This window comes from Bison bison, unplaced genomic scaffold (assembly GCF_000754665.1).
Source record: "Bison bison bison isolate TAMUID 2011002044 unplaced genomic scaffold, Bison_UMD1.0 scf7180017864068, whole genome shotgun sequence".
Taxonomy (NCBI): domain Eukaryota; kingdom Metazoa; phylum Chordata; class Mammalia; order Artiodactyla; family Bovidae; genus Bison; species Bison bison.
In genome coordinates this window covers 13128833-13155625 of record NW_011494640.1, presented here as the reverse complement: position 1 = coordinate 13155625, position 26793 = coordinate 13128833, and the positions used below count along the sequence as shown (strand labels likewise).

The window sequence follows — 26793 nt, the reverse complement described above, 5'->3', positions numbered from 1 at the left end:
TCAACCGAATTATGTTCATAAAAAACTTTTCTGTGGCCTCAAACCACTTATGTTTTAAACTGCACAGGCAACAACTACTTCTGATGTTCCTTGTAAACTGTGGGAGAAGCTTCTATGTTCTAAATGCAGGCCTTTAAACATGAATCTATTAATATAAGTCCATGATTTTCATGCAAAACCACATTCACAAATGCCAGTACTTGGAAATTAAGTCTATTAAAGTCCTGTAGGAAGCACGTCCATTGTTTTCATGTTGCTATTTTGCAGCCAAGGTTTAAAGCCACCTCTTAGTTTTTATCCCAGGATGTGCTATAGGAATCTATGAAACTTAATTACATTTACTGTTACAAAAAAGGATTTATGAACTTTTGCCTTTAGGCAGAAATGTTTATTTCATTGCCTTTGCTATTCATTCTTTTCAACTGCAACAGCTTTGAACTTTTCAGCTGCTCAGAGTTATCACCGTTGTGCAGAGCCCAGGAACTCCACTCTCAAGACGCAAACCACAAGTTGAAGAAAACGAAGAAGGCAAAGATATATGAGTCCTTATTTTGGCCACCCTTTGTGCCATTAAAATCTCATTTTCTGCCTATTAGAATGCCCTCTTGGTGCTTAGGCAGTGGTGATAGCCAGTGATTAGTGTGTAATTGAGTATAATTGTCTTTTCACTTTTCATTTGTGTCATTCTGAGCTTCTCTCTGTTTTTCTAACCACCAAGAGGAAAAAGGGGGTTAAGAAAAGATAAAGCTGTTAAAACTCTCACTCTCAGCCCTGAAGAGATTCTTGATTGCAATTATAGATTGCAACCCCTTCGTGACACTTCTCCAAATTTAGCGGGCAGCTCTCCTCACCACCTGGGCCAAGTGCTCTCTAATAAAATCAAGTGATCTGTATTTAAACAACTGCTAATAATGTCAACCCCAGACAGATGCCACATGTAGGAAATTTAACCAACCCTCTGACATGCAATTATCAAGGCAATTTATTAATATAATCTCTCAAGAAAAGCTCATAGTTCAATGCAAATTAGAAAAACAATTACAACATTCAAATTTCTATATATTCCCAAGGAGCAGTAATTCTCCTAATTTTTGCATTTATAACTCATTTATCCCAGAGTTCTGCAGCCATCAGATGGGTCATTCTCCACACAACTTGTTAACCTTCTCTATGAAAATTATAGAAAAGCTGTGGTGTTTTTTTATTAAGCATTCTTGCTCACAACCCTATCAGCTGACCAAATACCATTTTAAAAAATATGTGTGAACTTCTTACCCAAAACCCAGAACTACTACAGGTGGAGAAGATGACACCTTGACAACTAAGTATAAACAGAGAATCTCCCTGATTATGATAAAAATCGCTTGAATTTTAAGTCTAAGCTCTAACTTTTGATACAGCCCGTAAGAAGGGTGGAGAGAAAGGAAACCAGAAAACTGAAATCATGTGGCTTGTATAAAGAATACATTATGGTTTAAATTTGGCAATTCATTATATGACTGCCTCGGGGAATTGACTATTTGGTTCTGGTATACAGCAACTCGTCTGTCTGGAAACACGGGACTGACCTGAGGTGAAAGGCCATTGCCAATGGCGGGGTTCATGGGGTTGGAGGGCCCGGATGGAGGCACAAAGCTGTCTGTATAGCTGGAAAATCCATGCCTGGTGCTGGGGAGGCAGTAGGCAGAGCTGCTGTCCGGGTTGGAAGGAAGAGTGCTTTGGTGTACAGTGCTTGGAGGAAGCGGCTGAGGTCTGTGGACGGTGCTGCTGGGGTCTGACACGGCTGCAAGGAAGAAGGTTATCGGCCATAAATCTCCTTTGAAGGCTGGCAGAGAAGGTTCAGTGCAAAAGTTCGCAGTCACCGAGCCATCAGCATATCCACTGGTCAAGTAAATGTAAATTTCATACTGTACTTCTTGATATGTAAGTATAGAACCACTCCTAACAAATAGAGCCACATCTCTTCTGCACGTATGTTCAAGTACATAGTTTATTTATATACTTCCAAGGAACACTTAACCAGAACAGAAATTCAGAAATCACCTTAACAGTGAGAACAAACCTATATTAGTAGTGAATGTTACTAATCAACATAAAGATTAACAAGTGTAAGAATTGCATCTTAAATTTCTTTTTTTTAACTGTTTTATTTATTTTTTTACTTTACAATATTGTATTGGTTTTTAAATTTCTTATCAAATAAACTTCCAAAACATCTAAATATTAGTGTGAGAGTATAGTTTCAAATGCCCACAATGCTATCTTTTGTAATCCAAAATAATTTAGTCTTCCTATTTATCCCATTCACCTCTATGCACTAACATTTTGTTGCTGTTGCTAAGCTGTGTCTGACTCTTTGCAACCCTGTGGACTGTAGCCTGCCAGGCTCCTCTGTCCATGGGATTTCCCAGGCAAGAATACCAGAGTGGGTTGCCACTTCCTTCTCCAGGGGATCTTCCTGACCCAGGGATCGAACCCACGTCTCCTGCATGGCAGGCAGATTCTTTAGCACTGAGCCACCTGGGAAGCCCATGCTCTAACACAGAAGGACTCTATCAAAGTTTACCTACCCTCAATTCCTACCCCAGTGAGGAGCCATCAGAACTTCAGTTAATTGCAGACTGGAGTACAAACGTAGAGGTTTTAACAAAGGAAAAGCCAATTGCATGCTTATTTTGGGAGATTGCTTTGGTTCATTGTTTGATTTTGTTTTAAAATCCTGAAACAATATTATATTACAACACAGTTTAACTAGAGAGATTCAGACATGTCATAGAACAAACTATGTTTCTGAAAGGTGACAGGTATTTTCAGGACAACCTGATATAATGTAACAAACATACAGACAGCCACAGGGACATCACAGAAGATTTCACCTTATAAAGTAAGCAGTGGGGAACAAGACTGGGGATTACATTTTAACCTTGACTGCCTTCCTCCATACCTTGTGGAATAGCTGTGGGCTGGTAAGAGGTCTCTGACAGCTGGTACGTTGGCAGGGTCGGCATGGCTGTGGGAGGGAATCCCCCCGGAATGAGATGGTTGAAAGCCATCAGTTGATTGGCCCCAGCCTGCTTCCTCCATCTTGCACGGCGGTTGCTAAACCAGACCTATGGATTTAATTTAAAATTTGAGAATTTCACTGATGAAATAATAGTACATTCTTAATGAATTTTTCATGCTGAAACAGATTAAAGGCCCCTTACTGACAGGACAAACAGACACAAGAGTCCTCTGCCTTCTGGCTTGTATTGTCAGGGAAGAAAGGAAAGTTAGATGTCAGGGGTCAGTAGAGGGACTTCAAGGGCTTTTCAAGGTCTGGCAAGAGCCCCCACATGAACTCTGGGGTGACTGTGGGGAGGGATGGCTGAGCAGAGGTGCCATCACCACTGGCACCCTCCCACCATCATGAACTACAGCACTTCAGGGAGGATCCGGGAGTCTCTATGGCCCCCACCATGACATGTGTCCTAATTTGGCCTTGCCTACTGCACTAACCCTTGTATTTCACAGTCTTATCAATGTGTCTGTATTTCTATGGACATTATGTGCACAGCTCCTAGAGAGTCTTATAAATTGACCAGAAGGATAAGTGGAACGATTTTTTACCATCTCTTCCAAACTGTGAGACATTATACTGATCTTAATAGAAATAAATGTTGAAGAGGTACTTCAAAAAAGAAAGCATTTTATCTATGAAGATCCCTTACAAAATGAGTTTGTTTTATTATTTCTTTCCATAACAGCTGTAAGCACCTATCTTTTTATCAGAGGAAAAAAGAAGTAGATAAGATAGGATCCCTGAGCTCAAGGAGCTTACTGTCTTTTCTTCAGGGAATTCACAGAGTGGTCAAGGTCACCAAACTAACTGCTCACTAGAGGTAGAAGTTCCATGTTTGGAAATGCAGAGAATCAGGAAAACTTTAGATGAGAGACAGAATGTCAACTCATTTTAAGTTTGGATGTGACTCCAAAAAGCGGTCAGTCCAGATGGAAGAGATGATGCAAGAGACCAGCATGCTTGAGAAAAGATGACTTGATTTCCCCACAGAACAAAGTTAACACTTAAACAACTTAATTGTAAATTTTAAGTCACAAAATTTTTAAAAGAGTGGAGAGAGCAATGTCTCCCTCCCTCCTTTCTTAAACAAGAAAGCCCAGTTTATAATAAATACTTTACCAAGGCATCTGCTTAAACTTTTGCTATTCACTCAAGCATCTGTCTGAAAAGGAGTCTGGTCTTCTCAAGCCATGCTGCAAGATACTGGTAAGGAAAGCTGTTTGAACTTCCTCAGAACACTAATATTTAATACTCCTTAAGTATCCCACAGGAAAAGAAGGTAAGTCAATATTTTCTCAAGTTGATACATAATTGAATTAGAGTTTTACTTAACTTAATAAATTGCCACCTGGGATAATAGAACCAAGAACGGCATTCAATTTCGGTTCTGGATCAATTGTGTTTTCTCACTGGAAGTCTAAGTGTCTGTTACCATGACTCCCAGAGGCATCAGGGCAACAAAAACTGTTTTCAGGGAAGTGCTTGGAACAAGCTGGTTAGTCACACCTGGCTCAAGTGAAGGGCCCTCACACTTATCTTGACCAACCCATGTATAGTGAATCTTCAGCTGCCTAGGCAGGGAGGAGAGTTGAATTTCCAAAAGTTATGATGTGACTTCACTCATTCAGACTTACTGTCACCAAACCTACTGGTGAGATTCATTATGAAGATCTCAGAAGCTTGCCCTTCTGACATCATCAGAGCATGTCTCCAATCTCTCTGTGCCAACTTCCTGCTGTAACCTTTAGATAAGTAAACCAAATTTGATTTATCCAGTGGGTGGGCTCTGCCTGGTTACTCCATCAATCCCAACCTACTTTTGATTTATGTTCATGATAACTCCTCCATAACCCAATTTTTAAAATCAAAAATGTCTTCATTCAGATAATAAATTAGAAGGAACATCATGACTTTCTACAATTCCCTTCAAAAGATTAAACCCAAAAGGCTAGGTGTACAAGGCTGTTTGGTTTTGTTTCATTTTTCCACAATGATACAAGTAAACACTGATGACATGGAATAAACCCACCAGGAGGTGGATTTATAAGTTCTTATATTTACCATACAGTATATATTATAACTACCACAAAAGACGAGGAATAGTTGGAAAGCAAATCTTTACTGAAAAACAAACCTTTAACAGGAGGTCTAAGAGTTTCCCAAAGGAATGAATTTAAAAGTTGTTTAAATTCAGGCTAAATAAATCCAGAGGGCTATTTCTGAGAGAACCAGGGCTTCTTGAGGGCTGAACTGCCTGTCTCTGGCCAGTTAACCAGAGTTTTCTATCATCTTGCCCCTGGCAGCCTCTGCATCTCCAAGAAGCAGCTGAAACTGCCAGAAGCAGCACTAAAGTTGCAAAATACACTGAAGTTGCAAACTTGGAAATGGTCCTTGCCTTCTTCAGGCTTTGAAACTCATAAAACACACATCTATTTTTAATAGGAAAAAGGCGCCCTTGAAATCACCTTCATTTTAAGTACCCAAGCCAAGCACAATGATTCTAGGGTGCTGTTATTACCCCATCTGTGACTGAAAGACATTCCCCTGGCACTCAGAAGTCCTACCTAACTCTTCCAATATTCTATCACCTAATTCCTAACAGACAATCAAAGAATAATCTACTGAATGACACGTGTAAGTGCATAAGACTGAATAAAATCACTTAAAATGGGTGGAAAGTGAAAGTGCGAGTCTCTCAGTCATGTCTGACTCTTTGCAACCCCCATGGACTATAGATCACCAGGGTGCTCTGTCCATGGAATTCTCCAGGCAAGAATACTGGAGTGGGTTGCCATTCCCTTCTCCAGGGGATCTTCCCAACCCTGGGATCAAATCTAGGTCTCTGGCATTGCAGGCAGATTCTTTACCACCTGAGCCACCAGGGAAGTCCCAAAATCGATAGAAGGTATTTATGATTTGGTTTTTACAGTGTCTAGAAACTTCTTTGTTTTGAAAAGCGTAACAATAGCAACAATCTGGCCTTTGAGGTTCTAGAGGAGAATATGAGTATTCCACCAATTTCTTAGCCAGTAGGGCAGAAAGAACAAGTTTACAAAGTCAGCTTGTAGTTGTTGTTGTTCAGTCAGTAAGTCATGTCTGACTCTTTGCGACCCCATGGACTGTAGCCTACCAGGCTCCTGTCCTTCACTATCTCCCAGGGTTTGCTCAAATTTCTGTCCATTGAGTTGGTGATGCTATCTAACAATCTCATCCTCTGCTGCCCCCTTCTCCTTTTGCCTTCAGTCTTTTCCATCTCAGAGTCTGCTACCTTCCTGTTAAATGTTACTTTACAATCTCTAATTCAGTGTGATTTCACTCTCCCCAGCATCACCTGGCCTTCCAATCACATTTCGCATAGTAAGGAAGTAGAGCAGGAGGCACATATCAGTGGATAACTACTATCAGACACAGTTGTTTATAATTGCCTGTGCAATATCACACAACATCAGAACCTTCCCTGGCAGCAAGTTTTTATTTCGTTTGATGAACTGCAGCCCGGTTCAATTTCACCTGCTCCCTAAATCTTTCCCTGCTTGTATGTCTCTCTTCATGCTTTTGGAAATGATCTTCAGGTCCATTCTGGAGTAACAAAACATCCGATGATTTTTTGAAGCAAAATTGAAATTGATTGAAAGATCCCTATTATATCACAATAACTAAGGGGAAAAGATAATCACAAAAGAACAGGTTTTTATAAATTTTCCTCTTCCTGAATAAAATAAGTGACCAATTTGGTCTCAGCAATAAAAGCTGGACAAAAACTCAGTATTTTAAAAAATACAGTCATACTTTACATTCACATGGGAGCGATGCAGGCAAGAGTTGAATCCCAGCTCTTCCTGTCTCTCACTACCTCTGTAACCTTGAAAAATTTGCTTAACATCTGTGGGCCTCTGTTTTCTCATCTACTAAATGGGAGAAATAAAAAACTCCTTCACAGGATTAAACGAGACAACATAGTTAAATGAGACAATACAAACAAAGCTTATAAAAGAATACTATAAAAAAAAGTGTGTTCAGTAAATGTTAGTTATTAAGTAAAAATGTCACATTGAGAAATCCAAGAATTAAAGCCTTTGTTTTCTGAGTTCTGTCTATAGCCAAAGCCTTTCATGCCCCTGAGCAAGCAGGAAAGTGCCCAAATAACGCCTCAAATAATTGAAAGCCAGTCTGGCTTGAACGGAGGCTTAGGTCCAAATTGTTTCCAAGTTTCATGGATTAGTGCTAATTGTCCCATGGTGTAAGCCTAATTTTGCTCTCAATAAATTACTGGTTCACATTTTTGGTGTGGTCCTCAAAAGCAATCTAACCTACATTATTCCAGATGGGTTATTTCAAATACAGTTTGAAAAATGGGAAGAGAGTGTAATCGTTAACCCTTAGAATTTACAACAAGATTACAAAATGTTTCATTAACTACCAGAGCTGATACTAAAGTGTCAATTACAGTACTTTCCAAGTAGGTAAATTCAGGACAATCTGGACAATCTGCTTGTTCCCTGGAACTTCTTACTCACTCCACTCGCCCAGCCCTCCTACCACGGCTGCTACCCAGCCTTGATCACCGTGTAGAGAGCAGGTTGGGGAGAGGACGGGCCCGGCTGACAAGAAGAAATGCCATGCTGCCGTGAATATCACACATGAGGGCATACACAACTTTATACATCACAAGAGCAAACTGCAGCAGAGAATGGCAGGATGACCACATTTTTGCTTCATTATGGAGTTCAGGACCAAATATTTCATATCTATCTTAACTTCTGAACTACAAAGATCTGTTAGATGGTTTTAAACCATCATTGGACGTCCATGAGAATCCCAAATTATCAATGTTAGAAGGGTCCTGAGAGATCATGCATCTTAGGGGCTTTTAATTAATGAAATGATCAAGGGGTGGTGATTTGTAAGAATATGAGGAAAGCTAGTGGCCCTCTCCCTACCTCACACTTGTGTGCACACACACACAGGCAAAAGCAGAACATCTGTGTACAAATGTCAAGTTTCCCAGGTCTCCTGAAATCCATTCATGATTATCCTAGTCATTCATGGACCCAGCCTAAGGCCATCTGATCTAAATCCCATATTTTAAAAATAAAATTAGAAAAAATGAAGCCCAGTAGGATTAGAGCAAAATTAAGTGACTTGCTTGACAAAACCCTTTGGGTAAAGCTGAGACCAAAACCCACATCTTCTGACTCCTAGTTAAATCCTTTTTTTCACAAGCAGCTTCCTTTCCTGTCTTCCATTACCTGGGTTGCAAGAATAGTTCTTGGATGGAATATTTACTAAAACGTCTACACATCATAAGTGTTTGCAAGTCATTCCTTACAAAATTGTAGTTTTTGCCATTATTTGCATAACAACAGCTACCAGGGAGGTGAATTAAGCAAATTAGATCTTTGCTGTACAGTAATTCTTATATTGTGTACTCAGATTCAGCCCTGATAAATATAACATAGTTATTGTTCAAACAAATTTTTTCAAATACTGACAAAGTTCTACGTTATTAAAGCTTTAATCATCTTTATCCACAAGAGCTTAGAAATTTTCTTCCATGGAGGGAGGGGAATGTAGACACATTTGGGTTTTTTTTTTTTTTTTTGGTTTGGTGTTGGGTTTTCCCAGGTGCCCCAAATTAAACTAACACACTCTCTGGCTATCACTCAAACTGAACTGACGCTGCTACTGCTTTCCCAGATCCTTCTAAAAACTAAAGGATTTTGTTCTGGCATTTTAATCAGTGATTAACTACTCCCTTCTTTTTCCTGCTGGGTTAAGTAAAAGATCCATATGCCGGGTGTTGTAGGGAATTTGTTAGGCTGTAGATCATAGCTGTGGTGCAAGACATGATGCGTCTCAAGGGAACTAATGAAGCCATAAGGAATGTAAAGAGTCACCGGGTTAAAGCCACATTAGGACAGCTGTTAGGTTAATGAGGGCCCTGCTTTGGAGAGGAGGTCACTGTACAGAAAAATATGAACCACTCTTTATTGGTTTGATCCCTTGTCCTCTGGAAGTTAATGGGCCATTCTTACTCTCCTCCACATTTCCTGAACCAGACGCGAGTGCCCGGCGCTGTATAAGCTGCACGCGGTTGGGATGAATTCTGTCTCCACGTACTTGTCTTTGGCGAATGCAACAAGGAGGCAGAGGAACAGGGAACACTCTTCTCAGTTTTCCATCACTCTCTTTGTTTGATTTCTTTAAATCCAATGTTTGTTTTTTGACTCTGAGTTCAGAACTGATCTCCAGTCTATCTTAAGGGCAGATCCAGTATGTGGGCTTGGCCAGCCTGGGGGGTTAGGGACCAGACCCTGGGATATAGAGAGCACGCAATAAAGGTTTGTCGAAAGAAAGGAAGAACGAATGGACCTCAACTTCACATTTAAACTAGGTGATCACAGAACTATAATAAAAGCAAACAGATTTGATGTAAATAATACATATAGCATTGTTATATCGGAGAAGGCAATGGCACCCCACTCTAGTACTCTTGCCTGGAAAATCCCATGGATGGAAGAGCCTGGTAGGCTGCAGTCCATGGGGTCACTCAGAGTCAGACACGACTGAGCGACTTCACTTTCACTTTTCACTTTCATGCATTGGAGAAGGAAATGGCAGTCCACTCCAGTGTTCTTTCCTGGAGAATCCCAGAGGCGGGGGAGCCTGGTGGGCTGCTGTCTATGGGGTCACACAGAGTCGGACACAACTGAAGTGACTTGGCGGTGGCAGCAACAGCAGCATTGTTATACAATTATAATATGTACACTGTATATGTTACTATAAATAATATGATATATTATGATACCATACATTATATATGCTATATAAATATGAGTATATGTTACTATAAATAATATGTGATATATATATACATCATGATTTGTGGTTGAAAAAGTGTTAGTCATTCAGTCATATATGACTCTTTGAGACACCACGGACTGTAATCTGCCAGGCTCCTCTGTCCGTGGGATTCTCCAGGCAAGAGACTGGAGTGGGTTACCATTCCTTTCTCCAGGGGATCTTCCCAACCCAGGAATCAAACTCAGGTCTCCTGTATAGCAGGCGGATTCTTTACCATCTGAGCCATCAAGGAAGACCAGTTTGTGGTTAGAAGTGGTCATTTCTGGGAAAGAGCACTATATCCCAATGTACTAAATACAGGGATTGAATAGGTCCAGCTGCAAAACATTTGTGCTATAAATCCCAGCATATCTGGGACTCTTCGCTGCATGTACCTCCAGCTCACACAATCAGATGCCTACATTCCACCTTCCACAGCAGTTCTCTCCTTTCCATTCCCACTGCCGCTGACCTATTTCATGCCCACCACCTTCAATGCCCTTTGCGTCAAGTTTAGCTGCCTTGCCTGAAACCCAAGCTCTCCACAAAATGTATGTAAGACTCAAAATTTCACTATTGTTTATCCACCACCCCTACAGTCCACAGAGTGCCTGGTACATAACAAGGATCCCTGAAATGGTGAGTGAATAACAAGAATTGACACACCTCTCTATATGTTATGTCTGATAGAATCATATTCTGCCCAGAATGATAACTGAAGTTAAGAATGCACATTTACTAAGTATCAAAAAATAAACACTAAGAAAAGACCCTGATGCTGGGAAAAATTGAAGGCAAGAAGAGAAGGAGGCGACAGAGGATGAGATGGTTGGATGGCATCTCTGATTCACTGAACGTGAATCTGAGCAAACTCCAGGAGCTAGTGAAGAACTGGCATGCTGTAGTTCATGGGGTTGCAAAGAGTCAGACAAGACTTAGTGACTGAACAAAAACAGCAAGGATACAAAGAAAGCAAACAGATTTCCAATCAGCTTCCTTCCTGCCACCCTACCACTCCCTCTATTTAACCAAACTGAACTGTTCACTGTTTCCTCAACATGACTAGAGAGAAAATGAAAGTTCATCTGACATGTAGCTCGTGTGCGTCCAGCCCTCTGTGCTTCTGCTCATTATTCTGTTACTAAAATGCTCTCCCACCTACCCTGCCCCTTGAATATCTATCTAGACCCAGAAGTCCATCTGATCCCTCCCTTCTTCATGAGCCCCCCTTTTTTACCCTAACAAGATCTCACACCTTTCCTCCTCTCAGCTCTCACTGCACTTGATCTCTCTCTAATACACTTACCATATCAGCTCTGCTTTCAAATTATTTGTGTGTTTACTTTATTACTGCATTAAACACTAATTCTTTGAGAAATTTGTCTTCATTCATCTTGGTGTTCCTTGACTTTTCTAGCACTGTGACGATCAAATAGAAAGTCAAGCTGAGAAAAGCAATCTGACTTGGCTCTGCAGACTATAAGAGGCTATTCCAGAACAATCTGTGATGGGAGAGATAGTTAGAAGCATAGGGGAAGGTGTCAATCAATCTAGAGACCACACCAACTGCCTAGTTCACTGCTGAGTCCTCAGTCTGACTCTGACTATGAAAGTCAAGTATCTGGGAATAACATGACATTTCCGGATAAGGTAACTTCAACTCCTGGGCCAGTAAAGAATTCCAGGATACCCTGAGGCACTTGTAATCTTTCCATCAGTGCTTTTCTATGTTGGGGAGACTGTTTATCATTCATAATGAAACATTATTCAATCACTCAATAGAAACAAATTACACCCAAGTAGCCTTTCTCCAGGGTTCAGAACACTTCTAAGTTGAAAAGGTAATTTTACATGTTCTTAAAATAATAGTTACTTGAAAAGCTTCTAGACTTAAAGAAAGGGATTTTACCTTATACAGCTTTGCACTTCATCATGACTGAATGGCTACAGAGAAGAAATATATGGAATCCAATTACCGTGATCACTTACTAGCTACATGACTTTGGGTAGTTTACTTAAATTCTCTGAGTCTCAGCTTCCTCATCGATAAACTGGGGATATTCATAGTACCAAACTAGGTTTTAATTATAAGTAAGTGAGTTAATCCATACAAAGCATTTAGAATAGTGCCTGGCACACAACAACCACTCAAAACTTCGTTGTCGTCCATGTACCACCCCCAAAATCTATGCATTCCCTGATACATAACAAGGATCCCTAAAATGATGCATGAGTAACATGAATTGACATACTTCTGTGTTACATTTGATACAATTATTAACACATTCTCCTCGTAATGACAACCGAAGTCTAAAATAAGAACGTACATTTTCACAAATACAAAATATACTAAGAATAGAAATAAAGCTAATTAAATAGATCACAGTTTTAAATCAATACATATAAAATACTCGTATCAAACAGTGTGACAGAAAAGCCAAATATAGCCACCATATCAATAATTGGACTTACCTAACTATTAAGAGGAAAAAGAACATTTTCTGACTTACGGTTAGCATAGTAAAATGTTGCCGTATCCCACAGACATACCTTGAGGAAGGGGGCAGGGGCTGGGGAAGGGGCAGAAGCGGGGTGGGGGGTGAGGAGCAGTGGCCGGAGGTGGTTGGACCACACAAGTGCAAATAAAAAGAAAAAAGACATGACGATATTGTTATCATGACAAGGCAAAATGTAAAGGAAAGAAACCAGAAAGGGAGAACTTTATAATGTGAGAGGCTACCATTCACAATGAAGGACCATTCCTAACATAGTTACTTTCTTGGTTTGAAATACACCTTAGAGAAGAAGATGCTCTTGTTCTCTGTCTGGGTTTACGCAGGACGGGATGTTGGGACGTCAGTACCTGTACTCGGGCCTCTGTAAGCTTTGCCCTCTGGGCCAGTTCCTCCCTGGTGTAAATATCAGGATAGTGGGTTCTCTCAAAAGCCCGCTCCAGTTCTTCAAGCTGTTCTGCTGTGAAGGTGGTGCGGCTCCGGCGCTGTTTCCTCTTCAGGGGCAAGTCTGGTTCAGAGTCGATGTCAGAGCCTTCATCTGATTGGGGTGCCGAGGCTAAAAAGCACAGGAGAAAAGAAGTGATCTAATGTATGTCAACAAACAAGTCGGTGGCATTCCCTGCTAGCCTCATGGTTAGGATTCTGGACTGTCACTGCCAGGCCCAGGTTTGATCCCTGGTCAGGCAACTGAGATCCTGAAAGCCGCTTGCTGGGGCCAAAACATGGGGGGAAAGAGGTCTGACCAAGATATAATGACTCAAATCCTAGTCTAAAGTACACTGCCAAAGTCCTCCCATGGACACCAAGCCCCTCCTTGCAGGAGTACATTAAATAGTATTCAATCTCTTCCCCAACCCCAACCCCATCTCCAGGCTCCCCCAGGCAGAAATAATTGCTTTCTGCATCTGTCATTCTAAGTGCATTACAAGCTCTTAAAAAGCAAGGACAGGCCTCCTCCATTTTTTCTGGCCCTCACCCTTAGCATTTAATGGATACTTGGTTCTTGTCCAATATGAATCACATTTCAGTTGGTTCCTGATAAATTTTCACCAGCTTTTAGACCAGGAGAAAATTTGTTAAAGAGTGATTTTTAAAAATAAATATTCCAAAACTGACTTTGTATCTAAAAAGGCAATAACAGTAAACTATCACAGGAATCCTATAAATCTGTGGACTGTACTGCTCTTATTGACATTGTACAGGAGATAGGAATCAAGACCATCCCCAAGAAAAAGAAATACAAAAAAGAAAAAAGGCTGTCTGAGGAGGCCTTACAAATAGCTGTGAAAAGAAGGGAATTGAAAAGCAAAGGGGAAAAGGAAAGATATATCCATTTGAATGCAGAGTTCCAAAGAATAGCAATGAGAGATAAGAAAGCCTTCCTCAGCAATCAATGCAAAGAAATAGAGGAAAACAATAGAATTGGAAAGACTAGAGATCTCTTCAAGAAAATTAGAGATCACGGTGTGATCACTCACCTAAAGCCAGACATCCTGGAATGTGAAGTCAAGTGGACCTTAGGAAGCATCACTTCGAACAAAGCTAGTGGAGGTGATGGAATTCCAGTTGAGCTATTTCAAATCCTGAAAGATGATGCTGTGAAAGTGTTGCACTCAATATGCCAGCAAATTTGGAAAACTCAGCAGTGGCCACAGGACTGGAAAAGGTCAGTTTTCATTCCAATCCCAAAGAAAGACAATGCCAAAGAATGCTCAAACTACTGGACAATTGCACTCAACTCACACACTAGTAAAGTAACACTTAAAATTCTCCAAGCCAGGCTTCAGCAATATGTGAACCGTGAACTTCCTGATGTTCAAGCTGGTTTTAGAAAAGGCAGAGGAACCAGAGATCAAATTGCCAACATCCGCTGGATCATCGAAAAAGCAAGAGAGTTTCAGAAAAACATCTATTTCTGCTTTATTGACTATGCCAAAGCCTTTGATGTGTGGATCACAATAAACTGTGGAAAATTCTGAAAGAGATGAGAATACCAGATCACCTGACCTGCCTCCTGAGAAATCTGTATGCAGGTCAGGAAGCAACAGTTAGGACTTGACATGGAACAACAGACTGGTTCCAAATAGGAAAGGGAGTACGTCAAGGCTGTATATTGTCACCCTGCTTATTTAACTTCTATGCAGAGTACATCATGAGAAACACTGAGCTGAAAGAAGCACATGCTGGAATCAAGATTGCTGGGAGAAATATCAATAACCTCAGATATGCAGATGACACCACCCTTATGGCAGAAAGTGAGGAGGAACTAAAAAGCCTATTGATGAAAGTGAAAGTGGAGAGTGAAAAAGTTGGCTTAAAGCTCAACATTCAGAAAACGAAGATCATGGCATCTGGTCCCACCACTTCATGGGAAATAGATGGGGAAACAGTGTAAACAGTAGCTGACTTTATTTTGGGGGTGAGCATGGTGATTGCAGCCATGAATTAAAAGATGCTTACTCCTTGGAAGGAAAGTTATGACCAACCTAGATCAGATCAGATCAGATCAGTCGCTCAGTTGTGTCCGACTCTTGGCGACCCCATGAATCGCAGCACGCCAGGCCTCCCTGTCCATCACTAACTCCTGGAGTTCACTGAGACTCACGTCCATCGAGTCAGTGATGCCATCCAGCCATCTCATCCTCTGTCGTCCCCTTCTTCCCTCCCAGCATCAGAGTCTCTTCCAATGAGTCAACTCTTCGCATGAGGTGGCCAAAGAATATTCAAAAGCAGAGACATTACTTTGCCAACAAAGGTCTGTCTAGTCAAGGCTATGGTTTTTCCAGTAGTCATGTATGGATGTGAGAGTTGGACTATAAAGAAAGCTGAGTGCCAAAGAATTAATGCTTTTGAACTGTGGTATTGGAGAAGACTCTTGAGAGTCCCTTGGACTGCAAGGAGATCCAACCAGTCCATCCTAAAGGAGATGAGTCCTGGGTGTTCATCGGAAGGACTGATGCTGAAGTTGAAACTCCAATACTTTGGCCACCTGATGCGAAGAGCTGACTCATTGGAAAAGACCCTGATGCTGGGAGGGATTGGGGGCAGGAGGAGAAGGGGACGCCAGAGGATGAGATGGCTGGATGGCATCACCGACTCGATGGACGTGGGTTTGGGTGGACTCCGGGAGTTGGTGATGGACAGGGAGGCCTGGCGTGCTGCAGTTCATGGGGTCGAAAAGAGTCGGACATGACTGAGCAACTGAACTGAACTGAACTGACTGCTCCTTATAAGAAAAACCATGTTAAATTTACTATCTCATTACCAGGTATTAGGAAATGCTTTAAGGGGAGTTTAGATATTGTTAATGTAAGTCTCAAGAACAGAAGCAGGCATAGTCTAGTGAATTGTTTCTAAACAGAGATTCAGAGTCTGGATCTCTGCTGAATGGATAGGCAGCTGCTCAGAACAGCTGCCTAATTTGAGGCATAAACTGACAGTAAAGAATCTGCCTGTAGCACAGAAGATGGGTTCTATCCCTGGGTCAGGAAGATCCCCTGGAGAAGGGAATGGCAACCCAGCCCAGTATTCTTGCCTGCAGAACCCCATGGACAGAGGAGCCTGGCAGCCTATACAGCCCATGGGGTCGCAAAAAGTCAGATATGACTGAGAGACTTAGTGGACAAACCAGTAAACAATCCACCAGCCAAGTTAAAAAATTTAAAAAAAAAAAAAAGAGTGATATCAGTACTCTAACTTGAGGAACGCAGTGCAAAAATGAAAATGCAGGACCCTATGTTCAAAAGTTCATCATGAATTCCAAGATGGCAGCAACAGAGCATAAAACTAAGCACAGGGCCTCTCTCTGCACAAGCGGGCCTGGGTGACTGAATAGTTCACATGGCCCTGAAGCCAGCCTTGCTGCAGCCCCCTCCACCAAAGCTTGAATTTGCCTGTGTATGAGCACAATCAGGGAAGACCTCCAAATTGAGTATGCAGGTGCCTAAGAAAGAGGAGCAGGAGCTGGGAAATTAAGTAGAAGTTTGTGTTCGTGATGCAATTTGGTGTGTGTGACATAACAGTAACCGAGCACCTGTTGGCCAACAGCAGGTTCTGCAGTTTGAGGACGCATCACACAAGGGTTCTCAGTAGGAGAGCAGTCCTCTCTCAGAGTCCTGGACCTCAGGGCAGTGGCAGAGGCTGTCAGGGGGCTGTCAGACCATAAACTCTGAGCACAGCACAGGAGCTGGAGCCACCGTGCTTCTGAAAATATCCAAATGCACTCAGAAAACTCCCCAAACAACTGGGGGATCCTCTGGGGAAAGGGCCTATGTATGCTGCCAGCCAGAAAATTGTAGATTACTAATGGGCTTCCCAAGTGGCACAGTGGTAAAGAATCCACCTGCCAATGCAGGAGATGAAAAAGACGTGGATTTGATTCCCTGGGTCAGGAAGATTCCCTGGAGAAGGAAATGGCAACCCATTCCAGTATTCTAGACTGGAAAATCCCATGGACAGAGCACCCTGGTGGGCTACAGTTCATGGAGTTGCAAACAGCTGGACATGACTGAGTAGACATACACAATGTCAAGGTAATTCATTTGCCCCCTCAGGCCGGAGGACTTGGGGAAATGCAAGGGGTGCTAGAAACAATCTTAAAATGTAGTATCTCCTACAATACCAATTTTCTTTTCTCTTGAGCTCAATCCTAATTCTGCCCCATAGAAATTTTGAATTTCATTCAACTTTAGAATAAGCTATAATTTGCCCCAAAAATGTACCCATACAAAAGAACTCTTAAATATAATTCTAAGTTTTCTATTATTTTAATACTTTTACATTTTATTCACATTCAAATACTGTGAAATTAAGAAAGTAAATTAATAATATATATAACTAATTAAAGAAAACCAATTCTGGTATATAAAAGCAAAAGGTAATTATAATATATAATACTCCACTGTGTGTTGGCCATTATACTTGGTTTTTCAATTATGTTATCTAATTTAATATAAAATGGTCTAATTTAATATAAATCTTATTTTAGGATATTTTAGCATTAACTGAAAGAAAGAAAAATAGACTTTCTTTAAGTATGGGAGTATTTTACAGGAGTATTAACATGCTGACTGCATGCTGCAGTCCATGGGGTTGCAAAGAGTCGGACTCAACTTAGCAACTGAACTACAAACATTAACTTGCTAAAAAACATGTTGTGCGTTGCGTGCTAAACTTCAAAAGCAGCCAATACAACTTACATGTGTCTACCTTTAATAAATGTGAACCAAATTAAAAGAATAATAATTTGTGCATAATTGTAGGGCAGTGGTTCTCAAACCTCTAGAGCATCAGAGCCACTGGATAAACTTGTTAAAACTCAGATGGCTGTCCCTTCGTCTGATTTCATTGGTACAGAAGGGGCTCTGAGAAGTCACATTTCTAAGACATTCCCTGGTGACTGATGCTGATTTTGCTGATCCTGGACTGACACTTTGAGAACCATCTCTATAGAATATTCCAGACTAGTTATTTGCTTCCCCTGCAAAATTCCTGAGTATATAAAATATTTTTCCACCACAATTTATCCAAAAACTTGCCCCTACTTGCCCCTTCAATTATAAATAATATACTCAAGAGACAAATTACTCATCCGCCTAAGAAGAAAATAAATTTTTATAAAAGGTATTCCTTCCATACTTTCAGTTTTTGTTGCCTTTTTTGTCTAATGTGAATTCAAGTAAAAAACTCGACAGCATTTAAAAACTGACCTAAATCTCTCCTCTGCCTGTGAGAACTTTAAATCTATGCTTGCACTTTCTCTTACTCTGATCCCATTAGGATAATAGTATGTGGAAATTTTCATGTTTCCTTTGGGAGTCTCTGGGGCTATTAAATCCTCCCAAGTAAATATGATGTGCCATGCACTGTCAGGTCAATTAATCAAAATCACTGCTAGTTTCTAGAGAAAAATGGCTGCTTAGATGTACAAGAACCAGCCAGAGCTAATTCTGAGGGTCAAGACCACTGTTTCAACTTAACAATTAATGCCCTTCCACCTCTACCCCCCGCAGAATATAAACTCTGTGAGCTTAAGTCCCTTCCTTTGACTTGTTCATTGCTAGAACTACTGCTGAAACATAATATGTGCTCAATAAATACATGCTGAATGGCTAGAAGTACAGGAGAAAAATTCAGTTTTGAACTAAAATTTACTTCTCTGCCATCATTTTAGATCTTTAAAATGGAAATTCTGCTCTTATGAGTCACCCACCATTTAGATGAGCTTTGAGGGTGGAAGTTTTGAATCCTTAAAAATTACTTGAAAACTGTTGCAAGCATTTGAATGCAATTGAATTTTTTTCTGAAGAATAATTATCAATTCAAAGAGGATTGTGATTAAAAAAAAAAAAAAGGTGAGGAACTATCAAAAGCCAGTGATGAAAAAGACTCAGACTATCTAAGAGTTCAGTAACACAGCCTTCACCACCAAAAATAAATTTTTCTTTAACAAGTTAGCAAATTACTACTTTTACTTCTAGACTATATATTCAAAAGCAATCCAAAGGTTCCATCTAACTAGGAAAAACTCCAAACAGCATAATTTCAAAGGCACTGAGGAAACGATTTGCCTGATTTTTCTGCTGGAAAATTATCTGAACAAACTGATCATTTTTGACACTGTGAAGCCACAGTCTTACAAGCTAATTCTAACTTTTCCCCATCTGTGAATTCCAGAGGGATGTGGGCTTTAAAAAATGTTCAGTGAACCACCCTAGATTAATCTACAAGCTAGGAAATACTAGCTCTTTCTAAAGACAGAAATACTACCATTTCTTGTATCACTCAACAGAATTAAAATGTATTAGTCACACAGAACATGGTTTGCAATAATGTCCTGAACTTGAATCAGTTTTTACCAAAAACAAGTCTAAAACTTAAATCCCATTTTGATAGCACAAACTAAATCATTCCATTGAAGTTCTAGTTTACATATTTAACTTTGTTCAAAACTGGAACAAATTAGATACTAGACACCAAGTTTCTAACCTTGCTAAATATTACAGCAAAGTAAAAACAAGACTTTTTTTTTTTCAGACAGCTTGACAGAAAGAAATTATATATATTTTTTCTGTGTAGAATATTTAAGCTATGACTTTGAAACTACAAGCAGCATTAACAAGATGATAATCTAAATGTTCATAAATTGCCAGGCTATAGCAACTAGATTAAATATAATTTCTTCAGTCTACTTGTACTGTCTGGCCTTAATACTGAAGGGAGATGTTCGTACATATAAGTTGCTCTATCACATTCTACACCTGCCTTCATAAAGTTTGTTTTATCATTCATTACAGATACTATCCCCCAGTTTGAAATTCCAGAATGGTTCTCATAAGAAAATCCGTATCGATACATAATGTAGTTTTTTAAGTGGAAATTTTATTATTTTAAATTGTATAAAAACTCTCAGATTTTATCCCAATCCATGTTATCAGACTTCGAAAGTTTTGACCCTATTACCAAAACCTCTTCACAACCCATTCTCTGATTTATACGTTAGTTTAACTCAATGTCACCAATGGACCTGGAACAAATCTTACCAAGAGGTTGAGAATTTCTCTCCTTTCCTTATGTAACTAGACAAAAATCCTGTAAAGTAAATACTCACCCCATTGCACAGGAAATGGAAAGACTCAGAGAGGTTATTCAGATCATACAGCTGGGAAACTAGAATTTGACCCAGGTTTATAGGACTTCAGAGAACTCTCCCTTCTAGCCTGGAACGTCCTAAATAGGTGTTGAGTTCCTCTCCCTCTCTCTCTCTCTCTCACACACACACAGTCCTTTTGAAGAGGAATACCAGAAACACACGAAATCAGTAATTCCAATATAAATCATTTAGCTGATTGCCACCACCATTCTCATTTGTCTCAAATTTTCAAAACTTAGACTCAAGCAAAAATCGACAGAAATACAACAGTTTGACAGTTAAAATGTGAAAATGTTAGTCATTCAGTCATGCCTGACTCTTTGTGACCCCATGGACTATATACAGCCTGCCAGGCTCCTCTGTCCATGGAATTCTGCAGGCAAGAATACTGGAGTGGGTTGCCATTCCCTTCTCCAGGGGATCTTCCCAACCCAGGGATTGAACCCAGATCACCTGCACTGCAGGCAGATTCTTTACCATCTGCCAGGGAAGCCCCCATACTTTGAATATACAAAGAATTCAATAAATATTTGTTGAATTAAATTCAATTGGAAAATTGATAAATCAATTGAATTTAATTCAACAAATATTCATTGAGTTCTTTGTATATTCAAATAAAGCACTAGGAAACTAATCAATTTTCCAAGATATTGAATCAATTTAAGAAATTAAAATTGTCTGACCATTTGCAGTCTCCATTAATAATCATCATAGGCCCTTGGTCCTAAGTAAGATCCAGGGTCAAGCTGGAAAATATTATTGATCACAAGCAGTTGAACTGATCACTCAGTTTATATCTGTATTAAAGCCTTCTTTTTTATATTAAAGGCACCCTGATGAAAGGATATCAAGAGCTATAAGGTAACCTCAAATTCTTTTAAGACAAAAAGGACAGGAATAAAAGTTTGAAATCTGTTGGGATATTCACAAGTTATTCAGCAGAAACCTCAGTGTGATCGCTGGAAAATGTCACCTTTCACCAGATGCCTAAGTATTTCAACCTTGTGTTTTATTCTTAATTTTGAAAGAAGTTCATTTCTTCTTTTTCTATGTCCAGCTAATTCTAAGTGTTAGGAGCAAAAATTTTAGTTATCCCAATGATCTCACACTAACTCCCAAAACCAACCTTGGGAAAATGGATATTTTCAGCTTAAAAAAATAAAAAAAGGTCAAGCATAGGCAACAATCATACCCCACAGGATTACAAATTCTTCCTTCAGAAACAAACTGGGAGGAGAAGGCAAAAGTCTTACCACCAGCGACGGACCATGAAGTTTAATTAAAGAAGGAATTACAGAATTAGAGAGTATGTCTTTGTCCGTTAACCCCTTGTGACCTCTTCTGTAGCCTCAGGAAATATTTCATCCTAGTTAACGCTATTATACATGAGATCTTACCTCAATTTTATAGGGATTTAGTCATGTGGGATTCTATAATTACTGGTTTCCAGACCAGTATAATTCAGAGATGGGAGACAGGCAAAAAATGGAGAAACAAAATAACTCACAAGAGTGCATTTGGCACTGTCTTTCTTCTCAGCAAGACCTTTCATTTGAATAATTAAAGAATCAAAACATGGCAACCATTTAAACTCTATGTTTGCCCCTGATATAATACAACGCGATTTACAGACATGGGAGGAGGCCCTGCAGGTTTTGAGGCTGAACTTCCTTGGTCATAGGTCATTTCTTCTTAGACGGCCTCAGACTGAATCACGCGGTCCCGGTGTTTTTACTAACCTTTTGGAGCTAAACCTGTCAGCACCGGTCCTCAAATCTGTGTTTCACTGATGAAAGAACAAAATAAAAATAAAAATGGTTCCTGAGAGCCCCACGAGGTGGTTTCACCCTGTGTTCGACACTGAACGGGTATTTCAGAGTTATATCCCATGAGGTCTTTAACGGGTCAACTTGAAGTTGGATGCACTTACTTGGCATCCAATCGTAGAACGTCTCGTGTGTTTGTGAGTTTCACTATTCAACACAGGAGGAGACAATGGGACAACTAACTGTTTTCTGATCTGAAGTGGTCCTTTTACACTGAGAGAGATGTGAATGACCTCTCTCGTGTTTACTCGGGTGAAAGCCAGGAAGAGTCTGATATTCCCTCACGGCCCCAGAGTAAATGACAAATGACATTTTCCCTTTGTGATCTTTGGGATTTTTGTTGACTTATTTGGAGGCTTTTGTTGGATCCCCAGAAATGGCCTGTGGCCGAGGCCTATTCTACCGATTTCCACGCTCCATCTGTGGAATCCATCAGCGGAGCGTTTACCCTCATTCAGGGCTCTGACACCTGCCTGGCAGGGAGCAGCAGACACAAAGAAAGCCGGAGTGGATGAGAAAGGGGAGGTTGGGTACTTTTTTTTTTTTTTCCAGAGGCGGGAGGAGGGGGAGGTTGAAATGGACGCACAGTAGGGGTTAATCCAAGCCAGTAGAGAGACTTCAGCACCTGGAAGCTTCTCTTCCACATTAATTCACAAGCTAAAAAGTAATCGGCGATTTTATTTAATGTTTAAAATTGTATATACGTCGAGAGAAAAAAACTCCGCTGAAAAGAACAAACCAAAGTTTTACAACAAAATCCTAAGGTATCTAAGATCTAGCCAGTGTGTGTGTGACCTAACAAATTCTCGAACTTTCCAGAATTCCTAATTCAGAACTAGAATTTGAGTAATTCTGTGTTCGTTGATAAACTAGGAGAGACGGTTTAGTCTATAACCTGATCAGCGGCTTCGTGGGCGAGATGGGCGGGTAGAGGTCTTGTTTTGCTTTTACAGCCACTACAATTTCTCCCGCAAAATGTGCCAGCCAGCCCAAAAATCTTTAGCAATTACAAAAAAAAAAAAGCAGGACAGTTTATGGGAAGGATATTCTGGGCTCTCTCGGAAAGGTTCTTTTAGAAACTCTCAATATAATTAAGACCCTCCGGCCCTTCACCTACCCTTGTTCCCGCCCAGCAGCGCCCCCCACCCCCACTTGGGGGCTGCAGAAACGTAATGCCGGTCTCCTCCCCTCTGACCCAAGCCCTTCCCTCGGAAGCTGCCTTCTCACAGCACGGGGTCATTAGAAGGAAAATAAGCTCCTGCCAGGTTGGTGCTAATCAAAATAGCACAAATAAACCCTGACACTCAACAACTCCCGGAGTCCCCGCTGCCCTGGGAGGAGAGTACAGATTGGTTATGAATATGGCCGGCCGCGGGGGCAGCCCAGAAGGGCCGCGTGTGCTCCGGACCCGGGAGTCACTTGAAAAGGACAACGTGCACCATTGGGTGTTTATGTAAGATAAGGGCTGCGAAGCAGAGGCTGGCTGTACAACCTAGTTGCCTGGCCCACAAGACCCCCCTCCCCACCCATCCTGAGGTTCCAGTAACACTGAATTTCACGTGCCCGTGAGGTCTCCATCCACTTTACACTAAGGAATCGTATTGGGGGTGGAGCTCTCTTCTCACAGCCACTACCTGACCATGAGTCACTTACAAGGCCTCTTTTGTAAAAATACAGGTTTGTTTCTCTCATCCATCTCAGCCCTGCTAGTGATTATTTTTAGGAGCTTTAGAAATGATTATTTTGTATTCCTTGATATGATGAAGTAAAAACAGGCTTCTGCCCTTTCTTTTCCCCTGACACAAGCAACATTTTGCTTAAGGGAGCTACAAAACCCCAAAGGAACTGTTTCCGTATTTCCCTCCAAAAGTATAAAAAGGAAGAACTGGTTTGGGGGGACTCTGACAGTGACTCAGATGAACCCAGTGGCTTCTTAAACCCTTTATTTTGAGACTTACCTGGAACAAGAATTCTGGAAGGAAATGAATCTCTCTCATGGAGCAAAGATGAAGTCACACCTATCTGCCCCCTGCAAATGATTTCTACTGGCACATTTTTTTTTATTAATAAATTGCTTCTTTAAATTCTGTGGTAACCAGAGTATTTCAGCCACCAGAGTACTTCAAAGAGGAAAAGAGATAAAAGCCCCAAGAAAATGTATTGCTATTCAATTAGGAAAAGTGATTAGTTAACTAATCAGCTAACAGCTTTCTAAGAATAGTCTCCCTTGATAAGAACTTTCCTCCCTCAAGAGCTTAAAAGTCAGTCATAATTAAAATTAAGAGCCAGAGCTCCCTCTCTGCTGAAGTCTCTGAGTCTCAAAAAACAGTAAACTAGGTTTTGCTTTACTGGGATTGGATTGCAGGGAGCAAAGAAAGGTAATTTGCACACTGAAGGGGAACAGGAAAACAGTAGTTCTGGTGAAAGGAAAAGGGCCAAGTGACTTTTATTTACAATTGCCAAGAGAGAGGCCATTATTGACCATATGTGCCACAATTGCCCTCTTATCACGGGCTGGCCATCATGTCCTTTGGGAGCTGTTAATGAACTGGGTAATTGAGCTGCTGACATGTGTTACCAAAACAAAACAATAGGAAGAAGAGACAAATGAACATTTTATTTGCCAATCAGAGTAGGTTCAGCTTTTCACTGAGCCGCAGCTAAGTAACTGACTGAATACATAAAACAGTGCATTGAAAGCAAGCAGATGCAGACACAATAATAGTTAACTGACAGCTTATGGCCCATCTGTGCTTAACATTTTGTTAAAGAAATTACTTGACTTGCTAAAGAGACAAATCATACAGCTGCCCCAAGTGCTGCATTATAAGAGATAAATCATTGGCTAAACTGTTTCATGCTTAAAATGACAATGCTTATTAACAGTTATGTGGGGATATTTTGTCATCACAGCTTGACACAGTTATTACTTACTAAAAATGTGACAACTCATAGGTATTCAACAGAATTGAGTCAGGAAAGAAAAGCTGGACACAGCAAACAATTCGAAACAACAAGAGGCATTTTTCATCTCTCGGGGTTAACTATGCATTTCTAAGATGTCATGAATGGAAAAATAAATAAATAAACCCAATGAAACAGAAGATTGTGTTCCCTATGGTAATTATATCTCTTTCTTCCACTTATACCTTATTCATTCAGAATTGTAGAATATTAGAAATGCTCTCATTCTGGGTTGCTTACTATTAATATCACCAGTGATATCAGTTTAAGAAATAATTGTGTCAAGCCCTTTTACTCTCCCAAACATACTCACTTTCCTTTCCTCCTATGGAAAAATATTTCTTTAATAGGGAAAGAAAAACCATGTCACAAAACACTCTCTTTATGAGGAAATTTAGCTTATGTTTCTGTTCCTGCATCTGAATTGAAACCACATTTTTTGATCCAAGTGTGGTTCATCCACTGCAATGTAGAACAATTTAATTCTGAAATCATTTCTGTGTAAACTGGTTAACTAGAGGCAGAACATGGATCTCTCAAAGACCTTCTTGTGATCACTTCTTCAAAGTTCTGGGCAAAATCAACTCAATAATAATAATAAAGATATTCTTAAAAAGCTGTTATTCACTGATTTGCTGACAGCTTAAGATAGCCCACCTCTGCTTCTGGCATTCTTTATGTGCATATTCTTTCAAAGTTCCCGAAACCCCGTATGAGTACTGTCATCCCCATCTTATAGATGACAAAAAATGAGATCTCAAGAGTCCTGTAACTTACCTGATCCATGAGAACTAAGATAAGCTGCCTAAATATTAGATCTTAAATATCAAATATACACTTTTATTAGCATTGTCTTTTGACGAGTAATTTGGTTCAACCAGTGAGGTGGGCTGAGAAAAAGACTGGCCAGTATCGACACATTTTTTCTTCCTGGTCACAGTCAACTCTATAAATTCGTTGTGAAAACATGACCATAAAAGGTGAGTGATATTTTCCATGGTGGTTGGTGTATGTGAAATTAGTTACGTGCAGTCACTAAGAAAGAATTTTGCCTATGAAACTCAAACCTTAGCCATATTTACAGAGCTTTAAATAAAACACAATTGACAAAGAATCACCCTGCCTTAAATCATGATTTAAGGCATGATTTAATCATGCCTTTCCATGATTGAATATTTTTGATATTATGTGCATTGGTCATTTAAAAGTCAACAAATAAACTAAAGTTGAATATATAAAAGAGGTGACAAGTTACACAGACAGCCTTTCAGAGGGCAGAAAACAAAAGAACGCTGTTGCCACTCTTATTAAGACAAGACAACCTGCTGCTGCTGCTGCTGCTGCTAAGTCGCCTCAGTCGTGTCCAACTCTGTGCGACCCCATAAAGGGCAGCCCACTAGGCTCCTCTGTCCCTGGGATTCTCCAGGCAAGAACACTGGAGTGGGTTGCCATTTCCTTCTCCAATGCATGAAAGTGAAAAGTGAAAGTGAAGTCACTCAGTCGTGCCCGACTCTTAGCGACCCCATGGACTGGAGCCTACCAGGCTCCTCCATCCATGGGATTTTCCAGGCAAGAGTACTGGAGTGGGGTGCCGTTGCACCCCACCTAGAGATGCACAAAACCTAAACAACCAAACTTTGTCAGGATCAGCATGACTGAAGATGTTTGGAAAAGAGAAGAAAGGCAGGTTTAAGAAGAAAGTTAAATACTGCACTTTTGGTGCCAGAAACCTACCAAAGGAGGTAAGAAGATAAATGACTAAGAGACTTGAAATACAGAACAAAACACTTATAGAATTACAGAATCATCAGAAGAAACTTTAGGATAATCCTTTCATTCTGCAGCTGAAGCTCAGAGAGAGCAAGGGGGGTTGCCTCAAATCACACATCTTTCAGTAAACATTTACTGAAAGCCTAAAGTTTGTCTGATATTGTC

At 40.4% G+C, this 26793-nt stretch overlaps 1 protein-coding gene across 2 annotated transcripts in view; it reads right to left on the bottom strand.

Annotated features, from left to right (window-relative positions):
* The window catches only part of PAX3 (paired box 3), a 99918-nt gene that overhangs the window by 19372 nt on the left and 53753 nt on the right, over positions 1-26793 (bottom strand). For both annotated transcript variants that reach the window (XM_010837073.1, XM_010837074.1), the window contains exons 5-7: positions 12768-12973; positions 2945-3110; positions 1569-1783 (exon numbers count right to left, since the gene is read on the bottom strand). In XM_010837073.1, the coding sequence (XP_010835375.1) occupies positions 1569-1783; positions 2945-3110; positions 12768-12973 (587 nt within the window). The remainder of the gene's footprint in view (positions 1-1568; positions 1784-2944; positions 3111-12767; positions 12974-26793) is intronic.